Below are 27,075 nucleotides of genomic sequence, written 5' to 3' on the forward strand. Positions count from 1 at the left end.
TATATCTCTAGTGAAGATAATTAGAATAACATCCCATCCTAGGATATCTTTCGTGTGTCACCTCAATATGTGTGCAAATCCTGAAACTAGCATGATATTCACTGATTGATATATTGTGTCTAACATCTCGTATATCAAAAACTACAATTTCAACTTAAATCTATTATTCAAAAAAATTACAATCGTATTAAATCATTTCTATTTTAATCACAATTTTTTTTAAGTTAATAAATGATACAATTACCAGAAAAGCTAGTAGGAACCCTATGATACCATATTGTTTCATAAGGTTTTCCTTTTTCTTTACATAGTCGGAATCTATACAAATTCAGAAAATATTATCACAGATCGATCGATACATCATTTGCAACACTAGTACTCCCTATTGGTATAAATTGAATCGATTAACATGATCAACCCATTATAATTTCTTTTGGGAGATCGTTTTCTTCAAATCACTCCCAATAACTCTATGTGAAGATAATACAATAGGATCAACTTTACTGCATCAATGTCATCTTCCCCCCAAGGACTCTGTTGAAAAATGCTACTCATATCAGCATCTGTAACGAACTTATGCCCATAAAAAAATGTATGTTGGATTTGATCTGTTGCTTTCAACAAAATATACATGTCAATATCTAATATTCGACTGAATCAAAAACCTGTTATAATGGCAAACTTGTACTAGTTAAACCTAACGTCAACCTTATTAACTCCAAACCATAACTCATCACTCGAGTTCTCCCTATTTACCTCTCTTAGGATGAGCAATTGTACTAATACTTCACTGAATCGGTTATCTTTACGGTCGAGGAAGTGTTCAAAATAAGTATGCTGAAATATTTTTAACTACCTCTCTATCAATATTTTCGTAGTTATGGCTCTTACACCTCTATACCTACGTTTAGTAATTTAAGCCTTGAAGTGATTTTCGATAGGAAATCTCATTTCACCACTTCTATCATCCCTTCTTATGTTTTGTGAAGTTCTCTGTAAAAAAATGAAATTACAATTATATCAATTTTATATTAAAAAGGTGTCAATTCTTAACATAGATGCATTATTCAAAAAAATAGACCTCAAATTTGAATTTTACATGCCATAAAACCCTAAAATGAAAAAAATTTAATTTAACCCCTCATATGAAAAATATCAAAAAACACCTATAATTTAAAATTTTCATTCTACCCTCCAACCCCCACAATTTGAATTCATGTGGTGGGAAAACTTTAAAAAATCACAATTTGCCCCCACCATACAAATTCGCATGACAACCTATTTCACAAATTTACACTTTTGCCCCACCACATGATTCACTATTTAAAAAATCGCACTTTGGCCTCCAACCACACAAATTCGTGTAGTCTAAAAAGTTTGAAAAATGCATAAAAACATGGTAAGAATTGTTTTACTAACTTTTTTTTATCAATTTTGGTCATTGAAAACATTGTCAAAATCGCCTGACAAAATCGGCCAAGGTGTTTGCAAATTCGTGTGCCCAAATACTCATTTTTGTGGGGCTAAAAAGAAAATGTCAATTTTTTCTTTGTTTTTTCATGAAGGGCATTTTCATCTTCACATTAAAAAAGGGCAGTTTTGCTTGAATTTAAAAGTTTGGACAAATTTGTGTTTCACTTCTCAATTTTGGGCAAATTAATTAATTTCTTTAAAAATAAAGTAATATCTAATTACATGATAATACATTCTCTATATACTTATATTATGTATAAAAAATATATACACTTTAATGAAATGTTATTCAATTTTACATTTCATAAAAGTAAATTTGAAAATTTGATTTCTAACTAGGATGAATGATCTTACTCTTGTGTTTGCCCAAGGGGATTTGAAAAAAAAAAAAAAAGAATTATGGGTTGACCCATGACAAACAAAAGAAACCAAAGGGTTTAAAAAAATATCAAAAAATACAAAGGGCTTTGGAAGAAATACACAAAAATAATTTAATTTAGTTCTGGTGGCTGGGGTTGAGGTTGGGATCCTTGAGGATAAGAGAGAAACAGAGAAATGGCAATTCAACTGAACCACCTCTACGTATCAACTTGGCAGCAATTCCTCCTCACCTCCACAACAAGAAGACCACTTCAAATTAGTGCAGTAATGTCCAGCAATGCGAAACAGCTAATACAGTCGGGTGTGGTCCGGCCTATATCGGCAAAAGAGGCAGCCCCAGCCATGAAGTATGAAGGATTTGTACTCTTGGACATTAGGCCCGACTGGGAAAGAGAAAAAGCACGAGTTTCGGGGTCACTTCATGTACCACTCTTCGTTGAGGACGAAGACTATAGTCCCATTACTCTTTTGAAGAAGTGGGTTCATTTTGGGTACATTGGGTTATGGACTGGCCAAAATTTCACTATGCTTAATCCTAATTTTGTTCGGCAGGTGGAGCAAGCAGTTCCTGATAAGGATACTAAGCTTCTTGTAGCATGTGGTGAAGGGCTGAGGTAAGGATATTAATTATTTGTTTAAAAACAACTACTTTTGGTACATTGGTTTTGAGATTGATATTTGCTTGGTGTGGGTGATAATATAATAGGTCGATGATGGCAGCTTCCAAGTTACATGAAGGTGGATACAAGAACTTGGGCTGGTTAGCAGGAGGGTTTAATCGAGCTGCTGAAGATGATTTCCCTCAAGTTGAAGGGAAAGAAAAACCGCAATATGCTACAATTGGGGGTTTATCGTTCTACTTTCTAAAATTGCTGTTGCTTTTCCAAGGCGCGCGTAAGAGTAGTTGATTGACTCTTCCGAGGGTAATTTGGATAGCCTATGTTTTAAATTAATTTTGTTGTTGGGCAACCATGAACACGTTCTCATGTAATGTATGTTTAACTTAGAGAAAGCCAACAGAAGAAAATTTTCAGATCCCAAGTTAAGAATTTCCGGTACCTGAGGCCACGCAACCAAACTGCCTCTTTCTCGCAACCTATACAAACTACGTACGCTTGTTCTGTATATATAAAAACTTGCATCAATTTCTATCACAGAATGTCATGCCATCAATCCTCTAACTTTAATTATAATACAAAATTTTAAATTGTATTTAGATTAAAATATATTGTATGGAAAATATTACGGTGGTATAATCTCATCCATTAAAATAAATATTATTTAAAATGACTTCAATCTTAAATTAGTTGATAGCATTCAAATTCTTAATCAAATGCTTCCGAGTTCTATATAAAATAAAAACAAAATTAAAAATGAAACAATTTGTCCACTCTCAGTTTTTCTAGGTGCACTCTTCTGGTCCGTACAAAAAAGCCAACAGCCAATCGGTTTTCAAACATGGACTGATGGAAGTGATAAAAAGTGGAGCGTCAATAGAAATTATGACCCTGGTAGCCTGAGCGCGCTGTTCCTTTCACGTCTACATGTGAATCTTCTTTCTTCTTCTTCTTATTCGATACCATCTCCATGTCTCATGTCTCATATCTCAATTTAACTCCAATCAACTTACTCAGATCACTAATTTTCCATGGAAATGGCTTCGAGTCCGCGAACCGTAGAGGAGATCTTCAAAGATTACTGTTCCAGACGAGCTGGCGTTGTTCGTGCTTTAACTTACGGTAACTCCAGTCTCTACTTTCTCTCTCTAGATTTTCTCTCTATTTATGTATGTTTGCTTCGTGGCGTAATCTTCTTCCTTTGTAATTTTCTCAGATGTCGATGAATTATACGGGCTTTGTGATCCAGGTTATGTGCCATTGTAGATCGGAGTTCCTTCTTTGTTTCATTAAAATTTAAATTTTCTTCTCAATTTATTATGTTATATTTGATCAAATTTTGATTTTTTTTTTTTTAAGTTTGGAGCCAGTTTTATTTTTTGCATTTCCCTCTTTTTAATTTGCTGGCTTGAAAACAGAGATAATTTTTACTTGAATTTTACGAAAATAATTTCCATATTGCAGAAAGTTTGTCAAATCAGAGAACCGTCTTAAAGAGAGTACTAGTTACCAAATTTATTATACTACTTTTTAAATTAAATATTGGGGGCTTTGGTTTTAGACAAGGAGAACCTATGCCTCTACGGACATTCGAATGAGTCATGGGAAGTGACTCTGCCAGCTGAGGAAGTTCCACCGGAGCTTCCGGAGCCGGCACTTGGGATTAATTTTGCAAGAGATGGAATGAACCGCAGGGATTGGCTATCTCTCGTTGCTGTGCATACTGATTCGTGGTTGATTTCTGTGGCTTTCTATCTTGGAGCTCGTCTTAACCGCAATGAGAGGTACATTATCGCCTTGCCCATTTGCTGCTACGTGCATTTGAATTATTATTGTTTTAACTTTATGTAATCGCTGACAACTAGCTGCTAGTGTTAACATTCCCTGGTAGCGTAGTATTCCTTGAATATTTGGGGATTTGAATTATCATTGTCGAACTAATGAGTTTTAAAATTCTAATGAATTTACAAAAAATAATAATAATAATAATTCAAATCTAAAATCCAGATGATAATATTATATAAGCAAAATAAATCCTAAATCCAAATTAAAAGATCATGATTTAATATTCTCCCAAATTTTATAATTTCTTCTTATTTTTTCTTATTTAGGTTTAGATTAATCTCATTGTGTAATTACTTTTCTATAGTTTTAATATTAAATTTTCATCAAACAAAAAATATTTAAAATAGAGCAGTAGGTTTCAATGATCATGAAATTTAGGATTAGATTATGAAACAAAAATGTAAAATAAGGTATGAATTTATTTAAAAATTATGTTATTATTTCTAAATACATTCATACTTTATAGTTTAATCTTTGGAGCTTTCATTTTATTTAATTTTAAGAGATTATCGGGCTTGAATTATTATTAATCTATAAGCTTTATTGATTTCTAATCGAGATGTAAATATCATTGGATACTATTGTTCTTCTACATATTTGTAGGTCTACTTAATGTTTTTATACTATGCTTCTAAAATGGGTTTTATGTGAATGCATTCAAATATGAAATTTGTCATTCCAAAAGAAAAAAATTAAGGCATCCAAGTGCATTTCTATTGCATTAAAAAATTATAAATTATATGTATCAGAATCTATTAAAATTTACTTAAAATTACTATGTGAGATAAATTTACAATAATAGGAAAAAAATGTCATTTAGATTAGATGAATTCAGAAATTCATGAATTCCATCATTGCAAGTATTCTAATACACATTTTATTATTTTTTCCTTTAAAAGAGTACTATTATAAATTTTAAATAATTTGACACTAATTTATAGTTAAAATATAATGAAAATTCCAAACTAATATGATATCAGTTGATATAAAAAATTTGAAGTCAAATTAAGATATATATATAAAAAATTCATCAATACATAATTAAAAATTTTATATATACATTAAATATTTATTGGACAATGTTCAACAAAAATGTTTCCAACCTAGTGGTTTCTTTATCCAGTCACATGTAAAAAGACCTAGGTTTGAGTCATTCCATCCTCAATAATTGGTTTTGGTCATCGGTATGGGTTTTAAATCAGAGCTTTTGGTGTAGTTTGTAATGCCATTTGACTTGTTTTGTTTGATTTTTTAGTGGTGTGTGGAAGATTTTGATTTGTTCAAACTCAGTTAAGGAAGATTGGAGTGAGTTCATTAACAAGAGAAGGTTCATTAGTCTTTTTTCTCTTCTGATTATGCGTATAACTTGATGCCAAGGTTTTTCCTTTCTTCCTGTTGATTAATAAGACCTATTCTTTTATTTGTTTGGTTAGTTTCTAATATGATCTGTTTATGAAGCCTGTTGCTGGAGGTTGGGAAGATTACTTATATTAATTATGCCAATCTTCTCCTGTCGTTCATTTTTTTTACCTCAATAATGAAGTCATCTTAGAACACATGTTAAGGCCTTTAACAAACAAAATTTGATTAATGGGTTAACCATCTTTTACACAATGCAATATCATTCCATAATATGTTGTACCTTCCTTTACTTCTTCCCCTTTAGCTGTGATGTCTGTGATCTGACAATAATATCACATTTGGACTACAAAAGGGGGAAAAGAAAAAGGCTTTGCAGTAACTCAGACCAAAGAGTGAGCCTGAGTTCACTACATGACAATTTTATAGTATGCAGATTCTATGTGACAGTGGTTGTGCACTTTAGCTTGAGATATGCCTCTTTCTGTTGAGTGATAAGTCCACACTGGACCATCAGAGATTAAGAATTGGCTGTCCAACTTTACTGATTTCTGTTGTAGTTTGGCTTTGTGTTATGCATGTACTCTGATACATCTGTTTGCATTTTGAAGGTTATATTAGGATTCTTATTTTATTTTCTATTAATTTTAGAGAATGGCATTGTTTAGTACTCTTGACAGTGCAACTTGACAGGAAACGTCTATTTAGCATGATCAATGATCTGCCCACTGTCTTTGAAGAAGTTACAGAAAGAAAGCCTATAAAAGATAAACTTAGTGTGGATAGCGGTAGCAAGTCTCGGGCCAGCACAAAGGTTTGAGGGATTGAACTTAGTCTAGAATCTCTGAAGTTTTCCAGATTCAGTCTGGTTACATGCATTCTTTGTTTACTTGAGGCATATAACATAGTTGTTTTGTTCTGATGTTCTGTAAATAATTACTCATTGGGGATAATTGAGGATTTGTAAGGGAATTTAAGAGCTCTTTTGATTTATGATTAAATAGTAATTTTCAAAACTAAGATCCAAAAATCAGTGTTGTATTGCCGTAGTTTCAATGCCTATAAAAGTCTTAATTTAATATTTAAAAAAAGAACTTCTCAGATTTAATAACTATGGAGGAAAAAGAAAGTTGGGAGCATCTTTGAAACCAAAAATTGTTTTTGAAACATTAACTATTCATTTGTTCTTAAATTTCTTGTTTCCTTTGTTTTTAAAAATAAAGAATTGTATTTAATATTCTAAACCAGTCAGCCACATGGTTCCATATATTGGCTTTCTATTACAATGTTAGAACTTAATGCATCCTTATTTTTGTATCCATTCATTTGGTTCATCATCTATGCAGAGATCAAGTGATGGCCATATTAAAAGCATCCCTAAGCTTGCACATGAGGGTTATGAGGATGAGGAAGATGAACATAGTGAAACCCTATGTGGGAGCTGTGGTGGAAATTACAACGCAGATGAGTTTTGGATTGCCTGTGACATCTGTGAGAGGTGGTTCCATGGAAAGTGTGTGAAAATAACAACTGCTAAGGCTGAGAATATTGAGCAGTATAAATGTCCATCTTGCAGCATGAAGAGGGGCAGGCAGTAGCATCACTAAACTCAAGGTACAAGTGGAGGGAGGGGTTTGAATAGCGTTCATTCAGTGGCTGACAGTATAGAAAGGTCTCTTCAGAAGTTAAAAAGCCATGTAATGAATTTGTTCTGATGTTGGTATATATCAGATGCTTTGAAGGGTTTCCCTGCTGAATTCTTGCTTGTATGTTAAACTTATATATAGTAGAAGTTGCTGTTTTATGACAGTGCTCAGTAAGATCTGCAGGTTTGGTTTCTATGCCCTATTTCTTAATGATTCTGTTGTCAGGGTGACTCTAGGAGAGATTAAGTCCTGTTGATGTTATCAACAGTTTCTGAATCAGGACTTCATTGCATGAAAGAGCTACTATAAGAGAACTTTATTATGTTGCCATGTTCAATCACCCTGCTCTTGACAGTCATGCATTTTATTTTATTTTATTTTACTTTCAGGATTCCCAAATAGGTCAACCTTTTGAACTGCTGGTGAATCCATGGGCAGGTAAGTTTCAAAATGAAATGCCTCATGGCTGCCTCTAGCTATCTTTAAAGCAATGTTTCTACAACACAGTTTTCATCGACAAATTAGAATTGATTTGGGGAACAGTTGACTATGGACAGATGCTTATTTTTGTCATATGAGGCCTGAAATTTGATTTTCTGGAGAAGTAAAAACTAGGTATTTGATATGATTTGGAGTCTGGGAAAACTTGGTTAATTCCAACAGTTAACTGACATAGTTTGGCATCTTATCCTATCAAAATTTCTTAGTGCTCATCGCCATATTGTGTTTACAACTGTGTTTGGCTGGGTTATCGGGGTTGTCTTATAATCCTTTGAGCAAGGAAACCATATCGCTCATGCGGTGCCTCAGCCTCTCTATCCCCTAATTCTAATTCTGAAATGGGTTCCAGTCGCTCAGATGGTTCTGGCAAAAAACTATTGCACTGGACACAAGAGCTTCATTATCGATTCGAGGAAGCTGTTAATCAGCTTGGTGGCCCTGAGTGTGAATCTGATCATCCCTTTGATATACATTGCATCTAATACACCCAAGGGAATCTTGAAGGCTATGGGCATTGATGGACTGACCATCTACCATGTCAAAAGTCACTTGCAGGTACTCCTCTTTTCCTAAACATTCTTATAAAAATAATTAATTTCTTGTAATTAAACTTGTTCATCTCATTAGTTAACATTCTTCTTTCAGAAGTATAGGATCTCAAAATTTATACCAGAATCAACTAGTAGTAAGTTACAACTGAATCCATTGATAAACAAATAAATTAATTTATCATGTTTTGTATACTAAATGTATGTATGTACAACTTGCAGGAGGCAAGTTTGAGAGTAGAAATATTTCAGAGATACTGCCTAATTTTGGTGCAACATCGTGACTCTCACCTGGACTTTGAATGTACCACTCTTCAACTTCCTTAACTGCACATTAACATGAATATTGGTGTGAACAATGCAGTGCAGCTCAACTCATTGAAGCCTTACTAATGCAAATGGAAGTACAAAGGTGACTAATGATCAACTTCAGGTTTCAGGTTTTTTTTTTTTTTTTTAAATTTCAGCTGCTACTTGACTTAAAGAATAATAATTATGCTGATTAACATTGTGATTTGGGTTTACAATCACAATAAAGGTTCAAAGGAGTTTGAAGCTTAAAACTGAAGCTCAAGTAAGGTTCCTCGATAGAATTGCAGAAGAACATAGAAACCGACCTGGAAAGCTAAATTATTCTCCCAGATCGACATCATTGCCATCTCTCTATGAGGACTACTCTGATTCAAATGCAAAGGATTTCGATTCTGATTCTGAAGTGGACAAAAATGAAGCAATTCAAGCTATGAAGAGGGCGAGGGTTGATGTTGATGTTGGTAATTTCTTCCCACAAAAGTTCATGTTTGCGTCACTCAACAAAGACATGCAACCAAAAACTTCATATCCTCCCTGGAATATGCCACCTTGCTCCTCACCTTTAGTGTCCAGCTTTTTATAGAATAATACTTTTTTTTTTTTTTTCTAAATAATAAGTTTCAGAATTGATAGAGATATTTTCAGTTGCTCCCTGATTACAACTCTCCTTTTCAGACCGTGGAAGTTATCTATCAAATCATCTTTTGGGATGATTATATTCTATATAAATAAGATAAATAAGATGAAACTATTATGTGATTTAAATACTTGTTAGTTCATAATTATGAATGACTAAGAGTGATCAGATTCATATGGGCTATTATGATATGTTTTCAGTTGAGTACTTTCAGCATGCATGCGTACAATGAACGCTGAGTTTTTTCTTTAAGAAAAGTAATGTATACATCTCGTGTTACAGTTATTATAATCCTTCAATTTTAGCTATAACTCTGCTTTTTGTGAATAAATACTAGAATATATGGTGTTTGTGTGACAAAGTGCAGGAGATCAAACGCAAATTTTATTTTCGGTTTAGGAAAATTTATAAGAAGCTGTGTCAGAAGAAATTTCGAATATGAAATGTTGATGGGTCAGTTCAGACAAATGGGCTCTAGTTCTAAGTCCAATAATAAAAATTGGGTTATTGGACCTATAGTCATAACAAAGCAAGAGATTTTTGTTTTGTCTTTTTCTTATTCATCAATATTACCAATCATACTGCTATTGGCTTTTAATTATTTTCTAAAGAAATCCTAAATGAATTTGAAAAAGTAAAAAATAGATGAGATATGAATACAATCTATAAGCCTAGTGTAAAATTAGAAACAGCTCGTCTTGAAAATATATAAATATATGAATATATATATATATATATATATATATATATATATATATAGAGAGAGAGAGAGAGAGAGAGAGAGAGAATCTAGAAGTTAATCTTAAAGGGAAGAAAAGTGTTGAATACATGAGTTTATAGGCTTATTATTTATAATCAAAATTTTCTGCTTGATATGAAAAAGTCAAGACATTGATAATTGATGTTTGTTGACGAATGAATTAAACATAAAGAACATGTGGTATAGAGATAAAACATTATAAATGGTTGTTCAAATTGTAGTGAAAAGGAAAGGGCAAGGCAATGGACGGTGTCTTATCATTGAGAAGAAGGGAAGAGACGTACAGGTTGAAAGTGGCGTGGGAGGAACTGGTCATATTTTAAGCTTTAGAAAATGAAAGGGATGGCGCGTTTTGATTATTTTTTTAATTTTTTGACTGATTCAACTCAACGCATGTTTAATATTGTTACTTGCCAACCACAATTCAGCACTCAGTTTCAAATTCTTTGACAAATAACCATTTCTTCATTAAACTTTAAATAAACGTGTGCAATATTAGCAACGTTTTAACATAATCTTTTCCTTTCTTCTCTTCCAATCAATCCCGATGCAGTTACAGGAAATTGCCTTATCCAATCTAAACCAAAGTTTGTACGTATTTTTTATTTATCACATGAATTAATAACGTAACCATTAACTGTATTTAGAAATTAGCAAGAATTGTAATTTGTAAACACATTTTATTCACATATATATATAGAAGAATGTGCATACATACATCATTAAACTTGAAAAAATCATTATTTCTTCCGACCCAAGTGACACGCATTCAATTCATGGTGGGTCTCCATCTCAACTCCTATATTTGAATTCAGGAATTTCGGATTTGACCGCCACTACTATTATAAGAAACTTGATAAAGCATTGGATGACCACCATTTTTGACTGCTTTATACGACAATTTAATATATAGATTACTTATTAAAAATATTTTTTTGATTTGGGTATTAATTTAGGCTTGTTTATATTAGATACTAATTATATATATATATATATATATATATATATATATATATATATATATATATATTTATTTATTTATTTATTTATTTATTTATTTATTTTTACAGGCATATAATTATGAGAAAAGTTTATTCATGGATTGGAATAAGCTAAAACAGGTAGACATGATGAGTGTTAAAGGTTACATCATTCAATCAGGCATCATATATATAATTGAACAAACTTCTCGTTTATATATGGAACAAGCTTCACCATACAAAATATTATTACTGAAATTCAATATTTATTTAATTTCCTCTCAAGTGGAACAAGATGAGCATGTAAACCAAAAGCAAAAGGGAAATGAAAGTTACATGATATGGGATTCATGTGCTCATCATTTCCTCAAGTTTTCAATGTAAACTCACAATAATTTCATGATGGTTACTAACTTTTTTGAGGTGTGTATATATATATATATAAGTTGATGATGATTATGATCATCTGTTGGATTTTAAGGAATCAACTTGTGCCTTGCCACATGGACCTTTCGTCCGTATATAAAGTCTATATTCATTAAAAGTCATCGCTTGATAAAAGGGTGGTCGGTTTTCTGTCACCAACTCCTTCATCGGTTGAATCAATTTATCACTCTTTGGATTATAGAAGAAAGCCAATGACACACGTTCTTTCCCTGAATTCACAATCACTCGGTGCTCCACGCTCTTGTAAATTGCATTGCTAAGCACCTGTATACATGGATTGACAGCACTTAGTATAGTATATATTATAATACTAATACTTAATATTCATACAGATCTATCATTCGGTTGGAATATATACCTGAATTTGATCTCCAATGTTGACAATGAAGGCATTAGAAACGGGCTTAACTGTGATCCAGTTATCGTCTTTTCGGACTTGAAGTCCTGCAACGTTTTCATCAGGCAAGAGAAGGGTCATGCCACCGGGGTCTGAGTGTGGAGAGAGACCAAGAGTAAGGTCCGGCTGTGGACATTTTGGGTAAAAGTTGACCCTTAAACATCCACCAATTTCCTCTCCACCAAATGCATTTTGAAGTTCATCTCCTTCCAGTCCAAGATTTACAGATAGAACCTTCATTAGTATTCCACATAATTTTACCACTTCATCTCCATATTCAGCTACGAATTCCCTGCATTAATTATTAGTTAATTAATTAATTTTACATATAAAAAAAATTGTCTAAACACTATAAGCTAGCTAGCTTATTATTGCACAATAAACACGTGACTAATAAAACACCCTTTTCCTGTAGTTCCTTTTTTTGATTGAGACAAAAAGGAAAGTCTTCAACAACTTTTTCTAATTAGGTAGCGTTGAGTTAGCAAATAACCATATGAGCTGGTTTCTTAATTATTTTCATAGATTCCTTTTCTTTTGTTATAATTAGGGAAAGATTCAATTAATGTGACAATTTTTAATTTTTAAAGTTTGACTTATCGGGAGTGATTCTTCTCTCTTGTCTCTTCTAGATGTAGTGCTGATTGTGAAGGTCCAAAAATGAAAATCGGTAAAAAAAATACTTAGGGAAATTTGAACACAAATTATATATTCTTAAATATCCCAACCTGTCTTTGACAATTTGGAAATTGCATGTGTTTTGTATGCTACTTTGATCGATATCATGAATATTTTTGCTACGGTAAATGGGGTATTGAAAATAGATTTTATGATCACTATTGACTATAGAGAAAACAATGTTCATACTTATTGTGATGTACGTTAAAAACAATTTAAGAAGAAGATTTGAAGGATAAAGAAGTAGCATAGCAGATGGACGATGCATGTTTGTATCATGCAGTAAAAGTAGGATACAAACTAACCTGCAGGAAGTTGGCAGCTTAGGCCAATTGCTGGGGTTTCTGAGGTTCATAGGCATAAAATTAAGAAAGAAATAATCACTCCAATCAAGTTTAGCTCCTTTTTCAACTCCCAAACGACTCCCATAACCCTCATAAGTATCAGGCGAGTTGGCGTATTCTTGCTTAATCTCAAGCGGGAGTTTGAAGAATTCACGCCACACCTCTCGCATGTTTTTCATAAGCTCATGGCTAACTCCATGGTTAACAATTTGAAAGAAACCCCAGTCACGACATGCGCTTGAGATGCGACTTAGAGTGTCGTTACGGAGGGTTTGGTCGTCACTGAATATGTTTTGGAGATCAATGACGGGAATGTTGACATAAGGATCAAACTCTGTAGTGTTCACTATAGGCCTGTGAAGGATGGGTTTGATGTATTTCTCTGGAATTGAAGTTATGCCACTTTCAGATAAAGATTGGACTCTAACAACAGGTTCAGGCCAACTCTGAATGCAGCTCATTTTGTGGTAATGAAAACACAAAGAGTAAGAAATAGATACAAGGAAGCGGTTGTTTTGTGAGTATGTTGAAGTGGGATTGAAACGTTTATATAAGGATGCAATGAGGTTTAATTTCGGCGCCGTGAAGAAATTGATTTGCTTATATTTATCACACATAAAATTAATAAAAAGAAAAGAGAAAACTTGATTTGGATGAATTTTGTCTCCCTACCTCAAAGGGTTTAAGTAGGCAGAGACTCACCAATCACACAATCACCCAACCTGGTTGGCTACTTTCTTCAGTGACACAAGTGAGTGGCATTTTACTGGGCACTTAAGCTTTAGTTGACTACACTTGGCCAATCCGAACTAAAAAGAAAAGAAAAAAGAGTTGGGTTATATCCTCGTGCCTTTTGAGGGACAACGTGTATATTAATAATAAAAATTAGCTAGGTTTAAATTTAATCGCTCCCTGATTGCATTAATTGAAAGAGGGTATCTGTCTTATGTATCTTATTATGAACTTACTTAAAAAGAAAATTGTATTGTGAGAATCCCCGTAATGGAATGGATGACATATGAATTCTTACTGATTACAGGGATCGAAGCAGTAGTAAGTATGTAGCTTTGGTCCATATATATATATAGAGCTCAACTTTTTATAGTTAATTGATGAGTTGTCCTTGGAGACAAACTTTGCCACCAATATTAATTTTTAGTATATATTAATTATTAAGATGATGAGTTCACTGTACATAATCTAAATCATATTAATTATTGTTAACAAGTCGATGGTAAACTATAATTTCTCAATTATGAACAGAAAGGGGAATATCCCTCCTTATATAATTAATTGAATGAGAATATTACAGATTTCCTTAAAAAGAAAGAACGGTAATTATGCCGACATGTTTATGAATGAACATGAACCATCACATATTTACAAAAGTTAAAGACTAAGAGGATCATCCTTATCACCTTGTAAGTTGCTCTATAACTGGCCGACATAAGCCATTATTGGAGGAACAATTTTTACTGGTATTCTTCTTATTTTTCATGAAAAGATGTTGAATTTTTGTTTTCCTTTACGAGAGGATATCAAAATTATACATATTTGTACGCAATATGTTAACACTTAAAAGCATTTTCTGAAGGGATTTATAATTCTACGCCTAAACCTCTACTTAAAACTCAAAATATAACATGCATGGATGATGGATCTCAAATTAATGGATTTAGTATTTGAACAAGACATAAGAGAGAGATTCCGTGGGCAGATTCTGGTTATTGTGTTTAAACACACGTGAAGGTGATGATGATAATAAAAGGGGAGTGCTCTCCAGATTTATAACAAGTTTACCACGTGCAAGAATGGAGTCGGTCACTGGAAGGCCCTCGTGCTTCACGCTTTGTCCACAATCCTTTTTTGCAACGACAATTTTACAGTTACAGGTTTACACCAAATCCACGCATTTTTCAGATATTTAAAGTGATTTTATTTCACCCAAATCTAGTTAATAGTTCAAAATCAACTTATGATTTTTTTAATTTCATCTTAGAGCACATTTAATTTTTACAAGAATATTGTGGATATTATATTATTAATAAATCATAGTTTCAATGTGGGGACCTGTTTTTTGATAGACTATGGCAAGTGGGGTTTGGCATTTACTATTCTATTCTTTTCTTCTTCTAAAACTCTCTTTTGACTCCTCAACAGCACTTTAATTGCTGTGACCTACCCTTCATTTGTTATTGAATGAGGCAATTATATATACGTCCAGTGCAGTAAGATATATAACATCTTTCAAAACATCTAAGGTATTTGAGGTTGATACGAAATTTAGAATCTCATGTACAAGTAGCAGATATATTGCTTCTTTTTCACTTGTTTTTTATTCTCCCTATGTTTTATTCACTTTGAGGAAATTACATGGAGATATGTAAAGATACCTTCGTGCAGGTGCAAGTGGTGCGTACAAGTAGTAGAAATAAAGCTAAATTCTTTTATGTTTTCCTGTCCACTCCTGCTTTCCATGCCAAGTTAACTTGTAAAATGCTAAAAGGTACAGGATTTTCAAATTCACCCAAGTTTTGGCTTAGCCTGCTGTAGTAAACAAATTCAATGATTAAAATGTTGAGTGCAACTAGCACTACCATATAATTAGTGTGAAACCAAATTTAATCAAAGTTGTACTTTTTAGAGACAATTAGGGGTGTCAAAAGTAGCAGATCATTATCACATCGATGCTGATGCTGAATCCATGTGAAAGCACATGACAAGGGAGCCCCATTATTGAGGTAAAATCAGCAGAAATAGTATAGCCCAGACATACATTTACATTTACTTTTGATTTCTTCCTTTGAAGATGAAGCAGCATACATGTGAATATCAAGTCTCAATAGGCCACAACATGTAGAAACAAGGTTCGGTATCCAAAGAAAATCTTTATGTTGCTTTAGCTTGGGACCATTTAGCACAAAGAGCATCAAACAAACATGTAGACTTAGGCTACAGCTTTATGGATCACTTGCGCTGATAAATCATGTGTTGTGATTGCGTACTAAAAACTAATACTTGTTTAGTTTTATTCTTCGACTCTTTTGACACTCACAAAAAGCCATTCCCTCGTGATTTGTGACAACAATTATTCTAACAAGTGAAGTTACAACCTTTCTCACCACAAAAGTCTCTGTCGACAGAATGTGAACAAGTTTTACAAGTAATCTCTATATCAGTAGTGCACTTACTGGTGTTATCTTTTGACCAGTTCAAAGCTGCAGCCCAAGACAGAGGAAGATAGCACAGCAAATTGGTATCAAATTCATGTAATTAATTACCTATATTCTTTCTTTTCATGGTCGTGCAAATATTAACGGAGTAATATTATGTCTACTGATAATGACTACTAATTTTAATTATCAATCATAATGTGTTATCGTATAATTGAGTATTATATTATACTTAATTCAATATTATGAATAATATATAGGCGTATTATCATTGATATTTATTATAAATATACTTAGTTTTATTAGTATTGATATAACGGACACATGCGCATACAAATTGTTTTTGGGTAAGTGTACTCATGACAATTGTACTTCAAGTAGTGTCAAGTTGTCATATGGTAGATATAGGATAATGCATCTAGCATTTCAGTTAACACGCCATTAGAAGCATATAGATAACTTACACCGTCTAGATGGGTGTCACCATACAACCTTAGGAAAATCTCATGTCAACAAAGTATGAGAGAAATATTGGGTATGTATAGACATATCATATTGTTTAGAGATGCTTACAGATTATTAGTTAAATAGTTTGTAAGCTTCTAAACTATTAAGACACATTTTATGTTGCAAAATCCAAAATCAAAATTATGATAGATTGTATGTTTAAAATAGATAATATTTTATCATTTAATTAAACTATCGAACCAGGATATTACATGTAAGCTGATACCCCAAAATAGAGGAGATATTGGAATAGTAAGAAGGGAAAATAGGATTGGATTTGGGTTAAACTAAGCTCAAACATAGTCTAACTTAAGTTTGACTTAGATCCATAATGGTTAACTTGAGCTCAAACTTGTTCAAGTTGGCTAGACATGTTGTTGGAGAGTCTTCACTAAGGTTTCGTGCATAACTCAAATCGAACTACTGAGCTCTTTTAATGACACATTAATTGTAAAGTGATGACTCTATACCCAACCTTCTTTAACATATGTTAATTTTAATTATACACATATCACCCTAATTAAACGAACTTGTAAATTTAACAAAATCTCCAGGCACACCACGTTTCTCCAAATGATGGCAACACCCTCACCACTCATGGTCATAGAAAACCAAAAGGCAGACAAAGATCATGGGATGTTTTTCTTTTTTTCGATCTTGGGTTTTCAGTCTTTCTTAAAGCTGATTCAAGAAACCACTCTCTTAATTCAACTCTGAGTATCCTGGATAACATTTTAGATTCACTTACCCACAAAAAAACAATAACACTTTTTGCAATTGCTCCTTCAAAACTCATTGTAAAATAGATGTAAATGCAAAGCAATGGATGTAGGTTTAATTTGCCCGAGTAGTCAAACCATTTTAAACACTCTCTCTTGTATTATTGTTTTAATATATGTCATTTTCAAATAGATATTTGACGTTCTGATGTGACTATTCTTCTGACTTAATATATTAAAATTGTATTGGTACAAATTCTCTTTATCAGCACAAATTGATACTTTTCAATCAAGTTAATTAATTAAGGCTAGGGAAAGGTAGCTGAATTGTGAAGTTTCTGCCTTGATACCAAACCCACAAGAAAGAAAAAGATGGGTTACAGTGATATGAGTTGTGATTTAGAAATGTAAAAGGGTAGTATGAATTGCGGATAATGATGACGATGATTGAAGATTAGGTGGATATGGGCGGACAGCAAGCGGCCAACCAAAATAGACATAATATCTTTGGAAGACTCTGGTTAAATAGCATACTGCGGCACGTTGTGAAATTGTATTTGTTGTACGTGGTAGATGATTATAAGGATGATTTATTTGGTCCCAATTGCCCAGTCTCCAACTCTCCATGACAGTGATTGAAATTAACCTGGGCAGCGCCTAACAAGACACTGACGCCTAAGAAATTCTCAAGAATCTACGGCCGTTGCCCTAATAATTCATTTATAAATATTCAATTTAATATTCTTGAACATGTGTTATGAGCCGATTTGAAACAGGCCGGCCTGAACCTTCCATCTTACCCCTCCTACAAATACAATACTTAATTTTGTTAGACTAGGCAGGCAACTAGCTCAATAGCAATTACCTTCTTTTGAATGCGAATATAACCAACAAAATCGAACATTATAACAATGGATCTCAAGGAACTGTGTGGACCAAAGGGGAATTAGTCTATCTAGCACACTTGATCTACCAAACAATTGTCAACAACAAATTCCCAAAATACTACTTTATGCCAATTTATCGGCTTTTTACAAAATCCCTTAGCCAAGTACATTGCAAATTGGTATTAAAGAGCGAAGGTTAAAAAACTAATTAGAAAGTGAAATGATTTCTCTCTTTGAAGGTCAAGAACGAATTCTTAAAAAAATGCAACAGATATTCTCATATATGAATACTTGATTTTGATCAATTTTCAAGTTATATATTGTGTTAGTGAACACAATGAAAGGTCTCATAACGAAAGTAAAAAAGACAAATCAGGATACATTTGAAGTTTTTTAACCTTTTTAAAATAATAAAACTATATTTTCCGTGTAGATTATATTGTTGAACAGCTTATATAGTTGAACAGCTTTCAAGTTTCATTGAACTCTAGAAGACGAAATGGTCAATTTAGCTTCATTCAAATGCGGAGACAGACAATTGTGGTTCCAAGTTTTAAGCGAAGCCTTCACAGCAGATATGGTCCAACTCTTTCAAAGAATTATCTGAAAGACTTTTAGTAAGAGGGTAAGAGCAAGTAGATCTTTTCCAATGCCCAATCTAGTCCATCTTTATAAGATAACCCTGCAAGGGCCTTGTAATAAAGCTTCAAGGCCCAGAAAAAAAATTGGGAAACAATAGTTATTGTACACGGTGGTGGACATAGACCTACCCACGGTTCATGAATTGACGGTTTCAGTTTGGAACCATCGGTTCACAGTTCAAAAAAATAAGAATCATGAATCGGAACCGTTACAGGATGGTTTGCAATCGGTTTAGAATCGACGGTTCTGGTTCATGACCCCGATTCGAAACCGATATTAAGCTATATGTTCTGATTCATGACCCCGATTTACTTTTTTAATTAATAATTATAATAATTAAGGATAAAAAAATTTTTAAAAAAACTTATACTTAATTTTTCAATTATGTTTTTTACATATCCTCTTGAGATTTGAAAGAATCAAAGTCTACGTAGTTATATTTACTATTTTTTTATAATGAATAAAATAAATTATATAATTAATTATGAAGGATAATAGAAAAAATAATAATAATAGGTGATAAATAAAATTAATATTAACTTTATTTATCACCTATTATTATTACTTTTTCCATTATCCTTCTTAATTAAATTAATATATAAATATAACTACGTAGACTTTGATTCTTTCAAATCTCAAGATGAATAATAATTATGAAATTGTATAATAGAAAAATAATAAAATTAAATTATAGAAATTAAAATTAGAATTAATAAAAACAAAGAGAGAATTTAATTAAATTTGAGATAATTTGATTGAAGGATTGAGGGAGTATTAAGAATGGAGAGAATGAGAAATGAGAAAGCTGGAAGATTGAATAATATTTATAAGTAAAATTTTATATTAAAGAATTAAAAAAATATAGTCAAACAGTAGCCAAGTTTAAAACATTTGCAAGGACCCGGTCCCTACAAATGTTTTAAAGCAAACGCATTTGCTTTGTCGGTTCATGTAATTTTTTTTAAATTTAAAAAATAAAAAAACCGTTTTATGAATTTTTTGAACTGTTGGTTCATGAACTGACGATTCAACGGTTCAAAAATATTAAAACTAGAACCGAACCGTCAAAATCTGGTTTTGGTTCCAATTTTGACCGGGCCGATTTTGGTCCTGTTCATGGGCCAAATCGGCCCGTGGCCAGGACTAAGTGGACATGTTTCATCCCATCACCTATCCCCTATAGGAAAATAGTGGGAAAATTTCCCATCACTATCGATGTCTTAATTTTTATTCTTATTACGAATATTCAATTTTACCATTACTTAGAAGGCCAAAAGGCTTATTTCCACCTAAGATATAGTGAAATCTCAAACTTACACCTTTCAACTTTTAAAAACCTAAACATCCACCTATCACTTAAAATCTATTAAACTTTTCTGTTAAAATTAAGAATAAAACCGTTATTTTATTAATAATATTAAAAAATTATAATTTTATCTCATTTCTCTCCCTAAGTTTTGAAAACTAACACTTCACCTATATCTAAACATTTTAAGTTTTAAAAAGTGACTATTTCCTCTCACACCTAGGTTTTTTTCTTGTCCCCTCTCTAGTCACCATTCTATCACCGACGACTTCCTATTCATGCCCTCATCGTAGGAATCTTTCAATTAGTCACCTTGGAAGTCTGTGCGACAAAGAAACAACGAAGAGAAGAGACTCTTCATCGTCTCTTCGTCTTGGAAGAAACAGAGATGATTCATTTCTGTCTCTTTTGAGATGAAGAGATTGACGAAAAGACGACATCTCTTCATTGTCTCTTCATCGGACAACTTTCCATGAAAGTCGACCGAACAATTCTGAAGGTGAAGGTAGGAAGAGGAAGTGTCAATGATGGAGTGGTGGTTAGAGATGAGAGAAAAGAAAAACTTAGATGTGAGGGGGAAATAGTTACTTTTTAAATTTTGAAATGTTTAGGTATGAGTGAGTTATTAGTTTTCAAAACCTGGGAGAGGAAATAAGATAAAATTATAATTTTTTTAATATTACTAATAAAATAACGGTATTATTTTTTACTCTAACAGAAAAGTTTAACAAATTTTGAGTGATGAATGAGTGTTTAAGTTTTTAAAAACTGGAAGATATGAGTTTGGGATTTCAATATACACTGGCTGAGAATAAGTCTTCTGGCCTACTTAAAATAAAATTTCAGGGGATCTAAATAAGGATGACGACTTTGAGATTGTGCAGAGGTGAAGATGAAGATACTAATATGGTAAATAAAATTGGTTTGGAAGGTGGATCCACGTTTAGCTGGGATAGGCCGAACACAAGCTGTACCTTTTTTTTTTTTTTTAAGGCTTCAAACGATAGTACCTCCCCTTACTATCAATATTCTTCACTTTTTTTTTATAATAGTATTCATTCTACCAAAAAGACTATAATGATATTATATATCAACTCAATCAAGTTTAAACCAATCTTTATTTGAGATTGGCTCAGCTTAAAACCACCTATAACCCTAACTGTCTTGCCCGCCCTATCCCATTGCCCCTGGATACAATTTTTAGTTCTTGCTAAAAATCGATTTCAAAACATGGTTGAGCAAATGACCCATAAAACTAACCATCTACACTCTGTTTTTCAAGTCTGCTAGAAAACACGCCCGTTCTTCACAAAATAAACCCAATATTTTCAAATATACTCACGTTTTAAAGAGGAAAGGTTAAATAGCAAACAGGCATTTAGCAACTGCAGCCTTTGATAATCTTTTACTACACTTTGATTCGTTTTTAAGTAAAAAGCAGGTGAAGACACTAGCCTGACCATATTTTTTGGACAAGAATATACTACAGAACTACATAGTTCAGTTTGCCACTCCCATACTCCGAACAAGAAACAATTATCTGGGGTTGACGCGGTAAAGAAGGGCACAATGACAGCTGGTGAATATCACCGCTGCAAGGTTTTTTTACCCAGATTAATACTTGCAGAGAAAATAAACAAGTTATTCTCGGCCCTCCATCATTCCTGCAAACCGCCAATCAAAAGGATCCCAGATAATCAGGGACCCCAAAAATAATCACAAAAGGAAGTAGTAGGTCCACAATGTATGGGAAGCCTTGGTACTTGAGTCAATTAAATGAACTGAACTCAGCCTACGAATACATACACCCTACTCACTCCCCAAATTTAGAGAACCATCTTTCTGCAACTTCATGCTCAGACTATTGAATCTTCCTCTTGAGTAGTGACGAGAAGCCTTTCTCCAATCGGTTCCAGTTTTCATCATGGCCACAAATTCATCATAGCTTATTCTCCCATCCTGCATTTCAAACATATAGCCATATAAGATACAGATCTGTGAATCAAAATCGCATACAAACACAAAAAAAATTGGCTTTTCACCTTATCTGTGTCTACTTCCTGGAAGATGTCATTTGCAACATCAGTACAGTCATCTGCTCCATCTTCCATCAAGGCATCACGTAGCTCATCTGGCTCAATGAAGCCATTACCATCCTCGTCAAAGTAGGAAAAAGCCTTGTGAAGATGCTCATCATTGGCCATTCTCTGTAGATGGAGAGAAACCGCAACAAATTCACCATAATCAAGTGTTCCTTTCCCATTAGTATCTACCTGTTAGCAAACACATCACACTCAATAGAAAAGCACAAGAAGCCTTTAAAATTTTGATCTATATTGCAAGGAAAAAGTACTATGAAAGGAGCATACAAACAACAGTAACTCTATAATGCAAAGACAAGACTGAAAGCACCAAGTGAGCATATTACTCCATTATGCTCACTAAATGCACAGAATGTTAATTCAAGTAACTTGTTAATTCTTCATTTAACAAAGCAGATACCCTCCATTAAAAAGCATTGCGATTTCTCAAATCACAATGGCACATATTTTCCATGAACAACCACATGGCCCTTTAAATTTAAATTTTGTCCCCTAAAGAGAACAATACTTATAAAGTTGAGATTCCAACTTTATATCTCAACTAATATGACTATTACTGTAATTGCACCATATTATTTGTTGGAATGTAATATTATTTATCACATCATCCAACAATGAATGTGGTGTTGCCACCTCAGCAATCATATCAATTGGGGTAAAAAATATTTTAACTGTAATATTACTGTAAATGGAATAGCTAAGTAGTATTTTCAAGTCTTCACAATATAAAATTGTCACGGGAATAGACATATGCATCAACAATTTATCAATTATTGTTTTCCCAAAAGAAGAGAAAAGCAATAAAATGCTTTCAGGTCCACAGAACAGATCCTAGTCTAATTGTATCATGTAACAGATTGGGTTAATGGTTCTGCATAAGTCAAAGATAACAGATGGGTGGGATCCATAGAAGCACAGAACAAGAAAGATTTAACATGTTGAAGTCTAGTCATCTTAGTCAACTTATCGTGGCTCTTACTGTCAAATATTTGCCCTTTGTTATCAATTAACAGTATCTAATGTCTCACTAAATATGTACACGACAAATTATGTTGGTCCTCTCCAGTAAGACATTAAATGTTAAATAAAACAAAATAGATTTAGACTTTAGAGCATATTTGTTGATATCAGCGTGGTGCCTGTGGAAGGGAATATGTAAAGCAAAAACACACTCACAGCTTCAATAAGCATCTGAACTTCAGATTCTGCAAGCTGGGAACCAAAACTTCTAAGGCCAGATTTCAACTCCTCAATTGAAACAATTCCATCATTATCACTGTCCATCTTCTTGAACATCTCTCTGATGTCTTCGACTTCCTCAACGGACAAGAAATCGGCAATAACCTAAATGATAGGACAATTTACATAACTATTTTGAAAAGAAAAAAAAGGGTCGAAAGGCGAAACCTTAGAAGTCAACCAACCCTGAGAGCTTTTCTTTTGAATCTATTCATCATCGAAAACTGCTTGAGCCTAGACTTGACAACATCTCCAAGAGGAATATTTGGAGCTTTTTTAGCATTTTGGAGCCATGGATGCTCTGTACAGAGAGAGGACAGACGAATTAGGCAACATAAAATCAACACTTATCATGCCTGTTTAAATTTAATAGCAAGCAAATCCTAGGTGTTTATTAACTTACCCATTCTTTCAAGTTTTATAGTGACCAGGATTCAATTACCTATACCTAATACCACGCATAATTTACTGCTTCTAAAGGAAACCATCATCAACATTGAGATCGAAATAAGTATTGGAACATTAACCGATATTACAAATACTGATTTAAGCTTCTAAAGCTAGTCTGCTAAGTGATATTATAATTCAATGCTGATGTAAGGTTTTCAAAATGCTGGAAACTCGTAGATGTGTCGTGATATTATAACAATTTAGTGTTCGAAATTTTTCTCACAGGTCAGAAATGAACCTAGGACAACTTGCCAACACTGCACCACTCTATTACAACAAATTTCAGAGCCCAAGGGCACAATGTAGCATGTAAATTAGCAGAAAGTAATGCAAACTACACCAAACTCCACCCAAAAACTGCAAGAAGAAACAGAATGCATTGATTTACAAAATAGCTATCAACCAAATATAGTGCAAAAGATATGCAAACTACCAAGCACTTGCTTCGCAGTTAGTCGAAGCTTTGGGTCGGGCTCCAACATTTGCCTGACTAGATTCTTGGCACTTTCTGATATATTTGGCCACGGATCCCTTTTAAAGTCTATTAGCCCCCGAAGAATAGCCTGTGCGACCCCTTGTTCAGATTCTGCATGAAAGTGTACTTTAGGTCAATGGAAAACAACATTTTAAATAATAGTAATGAAAATTGCTGCCACAGCCTCCATAAAGAGGCACAAAAAAGAAAAGAGAATAAAGAACATGCTTACCAGCCCAAAATGGAGGAACCCCACACAGCAAAATATAAAGGATAACTCCTGCACTCCATATATCAATTTCTGGTCCATAGTTTCGCTTGAGCACCTCAGGAGCCATGTAATATGGACTCCCAACAATTTCAGAAAACCTCTCACCTGGAAATTGCAACAATTTTAGCAATCACAGCACTCTCACAGAAGAAAATACACATACTCAAGAAGAATGAAATCAAGGGTGTAAAAATTCTAGGTACACGAACATCATGCTAGATACAATATGCCTTTGTGTCAAAATTTAATCTTCCTCAAACAGGCCAATTCCTCCTCTTGCTTCACACAGCCTACCAAATATGTACTTACAATCTAGAGATCACCAAAAGAACAAAAAAGAGAAACTACAAACCAAAGATCCAAACTGATGGCTCTGCATCTGATGTGATGAACTCTGTACAGTGACTAAAAAGATAAAAGTAACCATACTACAATCAGAATTTAACTAGCTCATTCTGCATGTAAAGTTTATTCACAACGTAAATTATGAATATGTCTACAAACCTCAAACTCCTATTGGCGTTTATACCCTTGTACAAAGGTAGAATCATTTAGTTTCACTCAAATTGCTCTGCCAAGCTGGTTTAACTGTTTATCATAGCATATGATAGCCAATGCAAGGACCCGAGTTTATTTCAGCTTATAATAACTCACTTGAGGTTTAACCAATCTAATTATGCACGAAAACTAAATCCCTAACTCTTTGTTACAGAGATCTTCCAGCATCCTTCCTAGAACATACCAAACAGCCACTGGTGAACACTTGAAATCACTATGGTCAACAAGATGATGTCAAAAACATCAAACAATATGTTTCATTATTATCTTTCATTTCTCTGTTCTTCACTATTGTGTACTGTCACAGTATCCTGCTCAATCTTATTAGTACCTGGCAACAACAATCACCCATTTCCCTTTTTTTACCCTGTGACTCTCTAGCTTAATTTTACTAGCCTCAAAGCTAACAGAATTTCAAGTCTCGACCAATACAAAAACATCCAGACTACAACATTTACCATCTTTACAAACAAACAATTAAACACCCTAGAGTTCAAGCGTGTCCACACAACGTAAACACAAGCCAATCCATTGCAGATAAAAATAAAAGTATTAAATTTAAAACCGAGAGCATGTCATGTAGTAATTACATAATTAAAAGACAAAAAACTTATCAAATTGTATAAAAAAGAAAAAAATAAAAACTCACCAGGCTTGAAGAATATGGAGAGTCCAAAATCAATAGCCTTCAAGGGCGAGCTCTCCTTCTTATTAGCGAACAAAAAATTCTCAGGCTTCAAGTCTCTATGAATCACACCATGCTTGTGACATAATTGCACAACCTCCACAATCGTTCTCGTAACCGCCGCTGCCGCTCTTTCCGTATAATGGCCTCTTGCAACAATCCGATCAAAAAGCTCCCCACCCTCACACAACTCCATTACTAAGTGCACCGCATTGTCGTCCTCACACGCCTCCTTCAAGCTCACAATACTCGCATTCTTCGGCAAATGCTTCATTATTGCCACTTCACGCCTCACGTCTTCGATATCAACGGCCGTTCGCAATTTCCGCTTGGATATCGACTTACACGCCAGCAATTCACGCGTTTCACGCTCGATACAGAGGTAAGTGACGCCGAACTCGCCGCGGCCCAGTTCACGGTCCACTAAATACCTCTCTTCGATGTTCTCTTTTGGAACTCCGTGTAACACAGTGATCGGTTGCTTCTTGTTGGCGTGTGAGTCTCTGCGGCTGTGATCGTGACCGGAAAAGTTTGGTTTAACGTCTTCTCTGGCAACGGCTGCCGGAGATCTGCAGCAATTTCCCATTGGCTAGCTGATTTTGTTTGGATCCGGTAGAAACTACAAACCCTAACTAAATTTAGCACGTTAGGGTTTCACATTATAGTGAGAAATGAGTAGAAGAAGATTTGAAGTCGCAGATAGAGAGAGATGCTTTTGAAGAGAGTGAGTGAGTGTTTTGATATTACTATGTAAGTTTTTTATTTAATGATATTTATTTAAATTTACAATTACTTTAGTTTGGAATAATAATTTATAGTGTTGTTTAGGTAGGAGAGTTTGTCGGGTAATCGAGAAGGTTGGAGGGTCGGAACGGGACGGGAAGAAACAAGACAAGCAAGCGGAGAAGATGTTGGGTCTCTTTTCTTTCTAATTGTTATATAACGCGACAGAATGATAACCATTTTCATTAAAATATTGTTTATATTTGAAGGTGGGTTGAATTATTTTCTTCTCTCATTTTCCAGTAAGTCCCAAGCTTTTAAGATTGTTGAAGAAAGCATAAACGAACATTGTAACTAATAAAGAAAGAAGAGAAAGATGCCATTTGTTGCGTCTTTAATCTGCAAAGATTTGA

The 27,075-nt window shown here is 33.7% G+C and overlaps 4 protein-coding genes across 10 annotated transcripts; 2 read left to right on the plus strand and 2 right to left on the minus strand.

Moving 5' to 3' along the window:
* The first annotated feature begins 1,986 nt into the window (after positions 1–1,986).
* On the plus strand, positions 1,987–2,895 carry LOC123223366 (rhodanese-like domain-containing protein 10). Its single transcript, XM_044646527.1, has 2 exons — positions 1,987–2,468; positions 2,561–2,895. The coding sequence occupies exons 1-2, from the start codon at positions 2,029–2,031 to the stop codon at positions 2,760–2,762; spliced, it is 642 nt and encodes a 213-aa protein (XP_044502462.1). The 5' UTR covers positions 1,987–2,028; the 3' UTR covers positions 2,763–2,895.
* Positions 2,896–3,180: 285 nt separating this feature from the next.
* LOC123223326 (PHD finger protein ALFIN-LIKE 1-like) lies at positions 3,181–9,493 on the plus strand. Of its 7 annotated transcripts, none has more exons than XM_044646511.1 (10): positions 3,181–3,593; positions 3,688–3,720; positions 4,033–4,255; positions 5,572–5,643; positions 6,369–6,489; positions 7,022–7,289; positions 7,711–8,377; positions 8,468–8,507; positions 8,593–8,782; positions 8,909–9,493. In XM_044646511.1, the coding sequence occupies exons 1-6, from the start codon at positions 3,503–3,505 to the stop codon at positions 7,271–7,273; spliced, it is 792 nt and encodes a 263-aa protein (XP_044502446.1). In that variant the 5' UTR covers positions 3,181–3,502; the 3' UTR covers positions 7,274–7,289; positions 7,711–8,377; positions 8,468–8,507; positions 8,593–8,782; positions 8,909–9,493. The 7 variants fall into 7 exon arrangements, with proteins under 7 accessions (XP_044502446.1, XP_044502432.1, XP_044502425.1 ...); XM_044646497.1 differs by having other exon boundaries at positions 3,183–3,593; positions 7,022–7,372; XM_044646490.1 differs by having other exon boundaries at positions 3,183–3,593; positions 7,022–7,366; positions 7,709–8,377.
* Positions 9,494–11,255: 1,762 nt separating this feature from the next.
* Positions 11,256–13,482, minus strand: LOC123216202 (jasmonate-induced oxygenase 2-like). Its single transcript, XM_044636602.1, has 3 exons — positions 12,887–13,482; positions 11,865–12,195; positions 11,256–11,770 (listed from the first exon to the last, which is right to left on the minus strand). The coding sequence occupies exons 1-3, from the start codon at positions 13,384–13,386 to the stop codon at positions 11,522–11,524; spliced, it is 1,080 nt and encodes a 359-aa protein (XP_044492537.1). The 5' UTR covers positions 13,387–13,482; the 3' UTR covers positions 11,256–11,521.
* Positions 13,483–21,518: 8,036 nt separating this feature from the next.
* LOC123229876 (calcium-dependent protein kinase 13-like) lies at positions 21,519–27,075 on the minus strand. Its single transcript, XM_044655882.1, has 7 exons — positions 25,904–27,075; positions 24,658–24,801; positions 24,384–24,536; positions 23,686–23,801; positions 23,438–23,605; positions 22,202–22,432; positions 21,519–22,118 (listed from the first exon to the last, which is right to left on the minus strand). Exons 1-7 carry the CDS (start codon positions 26,523–26,525, stop codon positions 21,969–21,971), a joined length of 1,584 nt encoding a protein of 527 aa, XP_044511817.1. The 5' UTR covers positions 26,526–27,075; the 3' UTR covers positions 21,519–21,968.

Source organism: Mangifera indica, chromosome 1 (genome assembly GCF_011075055.1).
Source record: "Mangifera indica cultivar Alphonso chromosome 1, CATAS_Mindica_2.1, whole genome shotgun sequence".
Taxonomy (NCBI): Eukaryota; Viridiplantae; Streptophyta; class Magnoliopsida; order Sapindales; family Anacardiaceae; genus Mangifera; species Mangifera indica.